Genomic DNA, 11,407 nt, shown 5'->3' on the forward strand with positions numbered 1-11,407 from the left:
AGGGTTCAGCAGTTTGCCGGACAAGTTGTCTTTGTGCATTCGGAATGAGACTCCACGGTCACATCTGCCGGCCGATGCCCACTCCCGCCCCGGACTAGAAGCCCTTGATGGATGCTCAGAGCTTTCCCCGATTTCTCCCAGTTCCCCCAGCCCTCCTCCTAGTTCCTCCCAGCTGCCAGACAGCCCCGCCATTAGCCTCGTTATCCCGGCTCAATTTTCTCGCATTATATCTATTTTTGTATCTGCCATCAAAGAAATTGATAATCTCCTAATAAGCCGAGAGGCAAACAGGCCGCAGTTCCTCAGAAGGCGGAGGAAGGCCGAAGACGCCGGGAAACCAACAGACAGGACTTCAAAGAAGTCGTCGGACACGTGTGGGGGTCGGGACGCCAGCAGCTCCCAAATATTGACATTTATATGCACGTATGTGGGGTATGCCCGATCCTTCCTGCAAGGACCTCCCCCTCCCGCCTCTGACACGCACACAAATCACTTGATTCAATCATCTCGAAAATTGATAACATGCCATTTACAAATGACACCGCCGCAAAAAGCAAACTCATTGAGCATTGAGCGGCTGCCACAAATTATTTATAGGCCGGGAAAAAAAGCAGATACCCGAACAAAAAATCAGGACACGTGCCGCCGGTTGACCAGCCCTTGCCACGCCCCACGCCCCTCGTCCTTCGCCCTCGTCGGGTGAAAGTTGCACGGAGGAAAGTGAAAGCGAAAGTGAAGCCGCACGGCACGCACCCGAAAAAAAAGAAGCTGCCTCATTTGGGATGCGCTGCACGCTGGGCTTTTCATTTCAATTTGAACGCATTTTTTGCGGCCGATCCGAGGAGGGCCGGGGGCGGAGTGGGGCGGAGCGGGCGGGGGTGGACAACGGACAACTGGCAATCCGAACAATCGGCTCTATCGGACAATTGATTCGAACGCATTTGCGTGCTTGGCCCAAATAACTGAGAATTATTTCCAGCCGCTCGCCGGTCCATTGTTCTGGGCGAGTTGTTTTTTTGCGGCAGGACCTCCCCGGCCAGATATCCCGGATCCCGGGAGTCCCCATTGTGCCATCAGTGCTGAGGGGGTGCGGGGGGATGGAAAATTCCAAATGGGACTGGGCGGGGCAGGGAATCAAGTTAAGTGATTCGCTACGTGATGCTCTTTTGGGGCGAGCGTCGTAAAAAGATCGTACTTAAAAAGGGAACGGAGTGGGATGGTGGGATGGTGGGATGACGGGATGAGCCCGGAACTATGCGATGGAATTAGTTCCACAATCACTATGAATTTCAATAAACAACCTCTGGCTCTGGCTCCGGCCCCTGCCCGGACTGACCAATTCATTGAGCATTAAACAGTTGACCAGACTTTAATTAAGAGCCCAACAAAAACAGGCAACAAAGCCGCAGAAAGGGCCAAGGAGGAAGGAGCTGGCCGAAAAGTCGGCAACACTTGAGCCAAATGTCAAATACACAAAAAGCTGGCCAGGAGCTGGCAACAGAAACAAAACAAACATTAAAACGAAATGGAAATGCCCTCCGGGGTGCATTTGCCAGCCAAACAAACTAACCGACCCGATTGAATAGAAACTATAACGAGGCTGGGCCGGAGTGGGCTGGGCTGGGTTAGGCTGGGCTGGGCCAGAATTCTTCGGAGACCGGAAAGGTTGACTCTGGCCCCCTCCCCGGGTATCGATGCTGCCCCCGACACAGCGCCCGGCTCACAAAAGGCGGCAAAAGTGACAATAACAAGCACAAAATGGTCACGACCGATGATGACAATGAACCGAAGGCCGGGCTGGTCTGGGCTGTTCTGGTCTGGTCCTGCCACTGATCCCGGGACTCCTTGACATCCGGCATAAATGTCAAACGCCAACTTTGACCGCAAACTAGATGCCGGGCCAGTGGAGCGGGCTGCGGCAGTGTTTGCGGATGACCAGCAGGGCAAATATATTCATGGACCGGAGACGAGCTCCAATATATCTGCCCTCATACGGACATATATATGTATCCCTGGCCAGTCCCCACTCCAGAGCTCCAGGCCCGAGTCCAGCCAAGTGCGTCGCTTAATTACAAAACGAACAACGCATAAAAACCATCAGATCCAGCAGGGTTCGACAAGGACACTATTGTCGGGCGGCCACCGCCCACCCACCAGCCTTCCGAATCTATAGCCCCGGCCGAAGTACAAAACAAAACTTTAACATGGCAGAAAACGGTTTAATGATGCTCTCAGAACCGTTTCCCGCAGTCCAGTTCCTGGCCAGCCTTGCTAGCACCGAGAGTGGCGGCTTCCCTCCTAGTCGTTCCTCTGCTCCTTGACGTCTGAGCGATGAGCTCCAGGTCGGCCAGGCCGGGCCAGGCATCCGCTCGCATCTGTTTCTCCCAGGACCGGCGAGGAACCTCCTTGGCACGCCAACTCATCGGAACGGGAGCGGGGATCCGGACGGGGGACACGAGAGCACATCGAACACTTAACAGAACAAAAAACGTGAACAAACAGCAGCAACTTTAGAGCTGGAGGAGAATGTTTTAGGAATTTTGAGCAACCGATTGTGGATTAGAACCTTCAACGCTCCCCCCACTGAGACTAGAAATTTAGAGCCAAAACATTTTAATCCTGCCGCCTTCTCCAAGCGCGCAATCCTCCGAATCCTGATGATCCCCGATGCATCCTCATGATCCAGCCTGGACAATCTGTGAAAATACCTGATGACAACAACTACCCGTCGGAACTGAACCTCCTGTAGTGACCAACTGTAACCAATTAACAAAACGAAACAAAATTAACTAACCCGCCCAGCAGCCACCCATCCACCACCCAACCAAGACCCACCACCTCTCTTCGTAATCAGTACGAAGTAATGTAACTACACCTCTCTGTATGCCTGTGTGTTGCGTCCCTTCCGAGTAAGTGAACTACCTAACACTGACCTGGAACTGGCCTACTGCTGGCCCTCAACCGGACGGACTTGCTCGATGTACAGCCCTGTGACTGGCCGAGTCTGGGTGGTCTGGTTTGCTCGGAAAACGGACTCTAGGATCAGCGGAGGAAGCATCCCCTCAATCTTCAAGCGGCCCAGGCGGTAGAGCCGGCTCAGAGTGCTGGAGGTCTCCTTGTCGGCAGCGCCCACCAGCGCGGCGGTCATCTCCTCGTCGTCGTCATCGTTCTCCGGCAGCAAAAGATCGGCGAGCACTTTGGCCTTCTCTTCTCTGTCCAGCCGTTGACGACTTTTGAAAGGACGAGGAGGAGGAGTGGGGGGTCGGCGAGGGCTCGCCGAGGGCTCCTAAGGATAATGCTAATTCTAAGCCAAATCTACGACTAGTCTTGAGGCTACTCACATTCGCATCCTCGTGCTCCGACGCGGCCTTGCGCTCCTCGTTCAATCCGACCTCCTCTGGCTCCTCGGCCTCCATCGGGGGGTCCACCTTCGGGGCGTCCTCCTTCGGGGCGTCCTCCTGCGGGGCGTCCTCCTGCGGGGCGTCCTCCTTCGGGGCGTCCACCTTCGGGGCGTCCTCCTGCGGGGCGTCCTCCTTCGGGGCGTCCTCCTTCGGGGCGTCCTCCTGCGGGGCGTCCTCCTTCGGCGCGTCCTCCTTCGGCGCGTCCTTGGAGTCCTTCGACTCTGTGTAGGTGCGAGTGTAGGTGTGTGTGTGTTTGTCTGTTTGTGATTTCTTGACTCTCGTGTTCCCAGTGTTCATGTGTGTGTGTGTGAGGAACACGAAGAGCAAAGCAATCGCAGTAGAAAGTGCACTGACTGCGAATACAGCTGCTCTCTCATTCACTGTGGCTTCCTTCTGGATGGAAAAGAAGTCGCGGACGATGTGGGCCTTCAGGGCGATCCAGTTGAAGAATCCGACGAATCCATCTGGGGAAAGAAAGGACTATTGAGAGCCGATCTATTGAGGACTAAGCCTTCTGGCGCGGATTCGCAATTAAAAACTTGAGCAGATCCGCACGCGAGGGCAAATAAAATGCAATTAGCTGGATTTGAATTAATTAAGTAGCGGGTACAGTCGTCACTGGCTACGGCAAACAAGTTGATATGGAAACTCGCTTATTAATAGCCGGGTAAGTAGTGGGAGCCCCAAGGACGATTCAGGACGGAGATGGGAGGTGCGAGGTCGGAGGTGGGAGGTCGGAGGATGAGCCAGAAAGCAAAGACATGTGCCAGACAACTCCCACACACTGCAGACTACACGCCGCACGCCACACTCTCGAGTAGTGTCTTTTGTTTATCTTGGGCGCAGACACACGGAAGCCGGTAGCCGGCAGCCGGCAGCCGGAGGAGGGTGGGACTGCCGTGGCCGGAAAAAGTTTGCTGGCAACTCTTTTCGGCAAGGACGAAGTGGAAGCAGGAGCAAAGCAAAGTGCAATTATCGCAAAATACCTTAAGGTTTACATCGTCAAGAGCAGGATAAGGTGAGGAGGTGAGGACCACCCCACAGGTCCTCCCTCCACCTGGAATCCGGTCCTGCTGTTTACCCAGGAGCTCTGTATTGGAGTGAATTTCGGCGTGCGACTTGTAGTTCTTTGCTATTTGATTTCACAGAATGGGCTTAGCCGGAACCCATTTGTCTTGTCGAGTGGGCTCCCAAATCCATACATCCCATCCAGCTAAGTGGTTAATTATCCCGCACTGCACTGCCCTGTCCTGGCCCCCTCGCCGGCCGACCCGAGCAGATGCCTCGTCCCTTTGATGTCCGATAATTGCGAATTCCTGGTGCATGTTTCAGTTCGCATCAAATCGCGGCGCAGTGATCGGATTTAAATCAGCGGCGGCTGGGGCGCAACTAAATTGATCTTTTATCGCTTCACCGGCCATCCGACCATCCGGGCCCAGGGACGGGGCAGAGCCGACGAGGATCGGATCGGATCGGTTAGCCTGCTGCGGCCTGGTAGGAGCTGGAGCTGGTAGCCGGCGCGTAAAAGCTTACAAAATACGACAACGCACAGATGCGCATAACTCAGCAGCTGGGGCAGGAGGTGGGGCACTGGGAGAAACTAGTAGCTAGTAGCTAGTAGCTATACTAAATAAATAATAAGAGTATATTGTTTTAGTAGCTATAGAACTATTAAGAAAGGTACCATCTCTCATGGTACTGTCCCATTCATAGATCCATATATATACTATATATACTATATCTCTCAGTGCCCTTCTGGAGCTGGATAGGGATCGACGACAACGACGTTCACGCGCTGGGATTAAATCGGAAGTTATGCGACTGTCAGGAGCTCATCTCCGCCCCGCGAGCCACTTGATTGGCGCGGATTCGAGGAGCAGCCAGAAGTCCAGTCCGATGGCACTGGACGGCTGGGAGAGTGATGAGGCAGGAATGGTTACCGTATCGAATGCGGATTAAAATCAGCGAACAAGTTGATCCAGCCGGCTGTCGATCCGCGTTCTGTGCGAGAGGGCAGGCACCTCGGCTGTATTGATGGGCGCTGAAGAGGGTCGATAACGAATCAATTAGGCCATGGGAGAGGGAAGACTCTCGGAGGAAAGCCCGCTTGGGGCCGGATTTGGGACTGGCAGCGTCTTCTCTGCTAATCAGCAACATTTCAAGTGGCCAGTGGCAGGGGCAGGGAAAATAAATAAAAAGAAATCGGTTGAAAGCGAAAAGGATTAAACAAATAAATCACTTGGCTCAGTTTTCAGGACAGGATTTTTTTCAGGACATCCCGCCCGCCGCCGAGCTGGGAAAAGGGCCCTGCAGAAAAGGGTTGCCCACACCAATTAATGAGTTAAAAATTGTGCAGCATTGGGCGCTGGGCGCTGGGCGTTGGGCGTTGGGAGGGGCTTCTATGAGCCACCAGACCACCAGACCCATGGCCCTCAGCAAAAGAGCAAAATTAATGAAGATATTCGCTGTCGTCGGGCGGAGGGATTGGCGTTTTGAAAGGACAGCCGGAGGACCGAGGAAAAAATCATTTGATTTTTAATTACGCTGATTTTTTATATCAGAACGGAAACAGCTTGGAATAGCAAACACCTTGGAAATTAACACGCCCCGAGTACTCGACTGGGCCACTTGCCTTTCGACTCGGATCGAGGGCCGGGACTGGGGAGATGGGACCGGGTGGCAGGACGCTGGCCAGGATCTGCCGCCAACTGGTGGTCCTGGCACGCACGAAAGGGTTTCGACTTAATTAAACCGTTTCTTCCACTTCGCTTTCGTCTCAGCTCAGCTCTTATTTTTAATTTTTGCCCGTCTTTCTTTCGGCGCGAGTGGCTGTGGGAGGAGGGGGCTGTCAGCGTATTGGGCCGCTGCGAGAAGTGGGCTCAAATTGACATCTAAAGTGCTCGAAATGTTCTTTAATTAAGTGTGACAAGCTGTGGGCAGCCCGGCCAGGAGCCAGGATCCAGGGCTCTGGAAAAGGGTCGATCAATGGCCCGGGAATTAAATGCCGTTTGCTAATAATTTCTGAAGAATGGAGGTGGGAGCTGGGAGCTGCTGGCCCTGCTTCTCACCAAGGCAAGCCAAGAAGCAGGACCCTCCCACACCCAGTCCTCTATGGAGGATGTGTCACTAGTGTCTCAGTGTCTAAAACTAAGCAGGTTGCACCGGGGAACTTACGGAATTCGCCTTCCGGTTCGCCAGTATGAACGGTCTGTCCGAACACGAAGTCCAAAGCCCTGGTTGCAATCGAAGACATCCTGCTCCTAGTCACTGGCAGCAATGGAAGGGCAAAGCAGGTATGCAGCAGGGCACTATCTAGACCGCAATTGAATTGATTGAAGAAATGTTGATTGAAGAAATGTTGATTGAAGAAATCTTGATTGAAGAAATGTTGATTGAAGAACGAAACTAAACCGCACTGATTTTATATTTTATGGCTTAGCCGCTCACTCGAATAATTACAAAATATATTATTTTCAGAAAACTGGTTTCAGAAAACTTCCGCTTTTTTTTTTAGCAAATATATAGAGGTCTTACTTCCAGAAGATGAGAAAGTGAAGTGAAGCTACTCGGCAGATGCCTGCCCCAAGTGCGGAGGGATTTGACAGGAAAAAGGCAAGGCTAACTCGATCCCCACTTCCAGCTCAAGGCTAACTTGTTCTGTAGTTCGGACTTCTCGGGAGCTCCATCGACTACGCCCCGTAGTGCCGAAAGGACCTCCGGCAATTAGCCGGGGTGGGTCTGGGGAGGCGAGCCATCAGCCCCCGACATAAATAATAATCAATTTGAAATCAAACCGGGCCACCAGACGACAATGTCCTTGCCGAAATACAGCGAGGAATCAGAATTGATGATTATTGCTTTTTGACAGAGATTCGCCAAGGCGACAATGAAAAGAAGTCCGCAAAACCAACACACCAAGTAGGACACACAGACCCGTACACGTGCTGTATCCTTTATGGCGACTCGCCCGTATGTGTGCTAGTATCAATAAAATAGCCGCACACACTCGCACGCATGGGGCATGGGGCATGGGGCATGAGGCATGAGGCATAAGGCATAAGGCGTGGGGCGTGGGTCGGCAACAATATTTATGTGCATGTTATAGTAAGTGCAAAATAATAGCCAGCGGCCGAGGGGTGGCCGCCAGGCGGGGGCAGAAGCCAATGGCCGGGGAGGGGCTGCCGGCAGACACGTAGCACGCAGACTAGTACTAAAAATGTTTCAACAATTACCAGGGAAAATGATATGTTCTCGTGTGGGTGTGTGGGTTGTGGGTGTGTGGGAGTGTGGGAGTGTGGGTGTGAGCATATGTGTGTATCTTTTTGCACGCCTCCTGGCGGGGAGCGGTGGGCGGGGGGTTCGGCAACTGGCAATAATGCACTCGACACTTTTATTTCTTTTTCATTAGCCAAAAAGCGACAACGACGCGGCTACTTCCCTTGGCCGCAGCCTCAACTTCAGCCTCAGCCTCAGCCTCAGCCCTTGCCCTTTGCCCTCCAGTGCTCCCCGCCCCTTCAGCCTATAAAGCCTGTCGTGACCTCAGAATGTGTCCTTAGAACGCTCCCAATATTGGGGAATATTCTGCCAAGTTCGAGAGTTGTAACTTAAAGAAGGCATCAAGAAATATGAAAGGAAGTGTAAGAATCAGACTATCTCTCAGTAACTCTATCATAAGTTTGTGGATCGCAGTAGAATAGAACTTAAGATTTGATTGCCGGGGAAGGGCGAGAGGTTCAGAACCTCAGTTTCAGAACTTCAGTCCTTTCTTCAAGGAACTTCAAGTAGAGAATTGGAGATAGCGTAGAATAGGACTTAAGGAGCACTTCAGAAACAGTCTGACCAGAAAGATCCTCCAGAAACTAGATCACGACTTTCGAGATCCAACGTATAGTTATCTCCAAGTATCTGTGGTATAACCTTGGAGATCAATGTGGAACTAAAAGCTAGAACTCAGGAAGAATTGGAGAATCAGTCTGTCTATCTGCAAGTATCTGTAATATACTTGTATTAACTGAAGACTAAAAGAACTCTCATGTGTCTCTCTCTCATGTATCTCTATATATCTCTACCATATTTCCACTATATCTCTTCTATATCTCTACTATATTACTATCTCTAATATTACAAGTCTGTAAATCCATTTTTCCTAGATCGCAGTAGCCCCTGGCTGGGAACCAAGTAGTCCATGACTCGCCCAAACGTCAGATTCGGAGTCCACCTAAGCTCCACAGGCCCCATACATCTTCAGTATTAGTTTACATTCCGAGCAGACAGTTGTGTTCTATTCTTTTGTATAAAATTTTGGTAAAAATCAAAAAAAAACGTTAATAATATCCGACTTTTCGGCAAGTAGAGTCAAAATTATCGGTCTCCAGCTTGCAGTTTCGTTCTTTTGTACTTAGGATTAAGCGTAAAGTGAAAATCAGTCACAGACAGTTCAGACTAGGCTTCTATACGTGCTTCAGATTAGATTTCCTTTCGCGTTTTACGTACGAACAAAAAGATATATATATTCCTATATACTAACTAACTAACTAACTAACCGTCACACGGCAACGGAACGAACACCTTCATGGGCTTTGAAGATTTGCAAGATTTGCAGAGTTGAGATTTTCTGATTTACCGAAGATTTGAAACATATGTCCATATACCATGACAACATATGTATGACAATCATACCTAGACCTTCCGATATTCTGAGCTTGAGCTGTAAGCGACACGAAGAAACGCTGTTAAGGGACGACATCCACAACAGCGCCGATTACAAGTCCCACCACCAGATGAACTGACCCAGCAGACTCCACAGATAATGAAGACGACCAAACACCAAGTGTGTAGTAACGACACAAAAAAAGTAACAGCGACTCCATAAGCGAAGCAAATTCCAGTGCACCTTTGGCGAATCAAAATCGTATCCAGTGCCCAAATCCGCAGTACAGCCACGAATTCCAGGGGGCGAACTTCCGACTGCGGGGAAAGGCTATCGCCGGATGGTAAGAACGGGGCGATTCTTATACCTCCATAACTCCCTGGTCTGACTCCCACTTCCACTCCAGCCACGACGAGCCGAGGGATCAGGAGCAGATCTTCCCGCCGCCCGATTCCCGGCGAAGCCCATCCAGCCCGGAGCCCTCCCGGCGCGTCCTCCGGAGCCTCGGTGCCCTGGTCGGATCGCGCGGCGCCCCTTGTGCGTGGATCTCTGATTTGTACCCAGTAGCCTTTAACGTTTTGAAAAATCATCCTCGGAAATACACGACACACACACACACACCCGCCCGTCTATAAATTCTGGGATTTGTGGGGAGTACGGGGCGAGTGGCGAGTGGCGAGTGCCAAGTGGCGATGGCGATGGCAGCACTGTCATAATTTCTAATGCCCGAGCCCAAGACGGCGGACGGGGCTCCACAACCCTACTTTATTGTATCATAACGTGGCCCATTTACGGCCCGCGTGTGTGTGCGATCCAATAGTTCGCAATTAGCCGGCCGGCAATAAAAACGGCAATCAACATAAAAATAATCGGGAGGAATCGGACGGGCTTTGATGGGCTTCCTTGAGACTTCTGCCTGCCTTCGGCCGCCTTCCCGCCCTCCGCCCTCCGCCGAGTGTAAACTTTAATTGGACGTGTTCTGGCTCTCATCCTGGGCAAGCGGTCGGCCGGTCGGCCGGTCGGCCGGCAACTTCCACCGCAGAGGCCCGAAAATGCGAAGCGTGAATCTATTGCCAAAAAAATCGGACAAAAGTGGCCCAAAAAAGTCGTGTGCGCGTTGTAACGTACAAATTATGTAAACAACGGCGGGGGCGGGGGCGAAATTATGAGCCCCGGGGCGGGGCAATTTTCCGGGGGGCGGGGCAGGACAACTGCGAGCCCAGATGAAAAACTCAACCGTAGGCAATATTTACAATTAAAAAGTAACGCAGAACAGACAAAGGAGGGCGGCGGTGGGCCGAGGGTTGGGCTTGGGCTTGGGCTCAAAAACAAATGGAAATTGGTGGAAAAAACTGTGAAAAAGCCCTAAAATCAATAGGAAAACCTCAAGTGGAGTGGGCGGGCTGATGTCGGCCCTTTGAGCACAGCGAGAAAAGCCTTGTAATTCTGTCCAAGGAGAGTTACAAGGTAGCTGATATGGTGGGATATGGTACTATAGTAGCACACTATGATATAGAGTATCTATATTGAAGTACCTTACAGTATGAACTGTAGTATAGTATCTTCTATTGTGTAGTATCAGCTGGATAGAGTAACTACAAGATGGATAGATATAATGGGGTCTGAACTATAATATGTGTAAGTATGAAATGGAAGCTATGATGATATGGGCACTGTGGCACAGTAAGGGCTATGTGATGTGGCATAAACTAAAATAAATTAGTAGTATACTGTTTAGTAGCAGTAACAGTATTTAAGAGTAGTATAGGAACTATAATATAGTAAGAACTATAGTGTAGTGAGAAGTATGAGATCATACTATAGATTTAGTATATGAGAGTTCCCAAGCATTTTTTTGTATTTTTGTAAAAGAAACCCCTCTGCACTTCTCCCAGTGTGGATCTATATATGAATAAGAAGCAGCTTAAAAGTATGAATGTGGTTCGAGGGATTTTCCGCGAGGCCTAATGGAAATTGTATTTATCTCGTTTGAAGTTCTCCCCGTTCCACCACCGAGCAAGAGCAAGTCTCGCACCTTCGCCCCCCACCGCCCACTTTTCATTTTTCCACCCACCAGGCGACACTTGGCCTCACCTCGCACCACCGCTCCCCACTCCACCGCCATTCCACCCCTCCTACCCACGAAGCCTCAAGCGTTTTTTATAAATTAACAAACGAAGAAGAGGAAACCCGGAGAAAAAAGCGAAAAAATTATCAGAAAAGCAGCGCGAAAAAAAAAGCAAAATGAATATTTTTTCCGGTAGATTCTGTACCATTTCCATCCAAAGTTTGCGGCTGTCAAGAGCCGAAAAATGTTTAAAATATTTTCATAGGTAATTCTCGGGGTGGCCGGCCA

The 11,407-nt window shown here is 50.8% G+C and overlaps 1 protein-coding gene and 1 long non-coding RNA gene across 2 annotated transcripts; one reads left to right on the plus strand and one right to left on the minus strand.

The window, feature by feature from the left end:
* Positions 1–2,198: 2,198 nt before the first annotated feature.
* Positions 2,199–6,975, minus strand: LOC6503814 (fibrous sheath CABYR-binding protein). The gene is made up of 3 exons (XM_001963656.4): positions 6,576–6,975; positions 3,342–3,865; positions 2,199–3,286 (listed from the first exon to the last, which is right to left on the minus strand). The coding sequence occupies exons 1-3, from the start codon at positions 6,652–6,654 to the stop codon at positions 2,945–2,947; spliced, it is 945 nt and encodes a 314-aa protein (XP_001963692.3). The 5' UTR covers positions 6,655–6,975; the 3' UTR covers positions 2,199–2,944.
* A 1,590-nt stretch (positions 6,976–8,565) lies between these two features.
* On the plus strand, positions 8,566–9,671 carry LOC26513785. The gene is made up of 2 exons (XR_001408497.3): positions 8,566–9,394; positions 9,458–9,671. It is a non-coding gene; the product is annotated as an uncharacterized LOC26513785 (long non-coding RNA).
* The last annotated feature ends 1,736 nt before the right edge of the window (positions 9,672–11,407 follow it).

This window comes from Drosophila ananassae, chromosome XL (assembly GCF_017639315.1).
Source record: "Drosophila ananassae strain 14024-0371.13 chromosome XL, ASM1763931v2, whole genome shotgun sequence".
Lineage (NCBI taxonomy): Eukaryota > Metazoa > Arthropoda > Insecta > Diptera > Drosophilidae > Drosophila > Drosophila ananassae.

What these genes read in the sequence shown, in the direction of transcription:
- LOC6503814 (XM_001963656.4), bottom strand. Translation starts at nt 6,654, where the DNA reads ATGTCTTCGATTGCAACCAGGGCTTTGGACTTCGTGTTCGGACAGACC. An exon ending in CGAACCGGAAGGCGAATTCC is followed by an intron (nt 3,866 to 6,575) that starts GTAAGTTCCCCG and finishes TTCTTTCCCCAG; the next exon opens with ATGGATTCGTCGGATTCTTC. An exon ending in CGGAGCACGAGGATGCGAAT is followed by an intron (nt 3,287 to 3,341) that starts GTGAGTAGCCTC and finishes CATTATCCTTAG; the next exon opens with GAGCCCTCGGCGAGCCCTCG.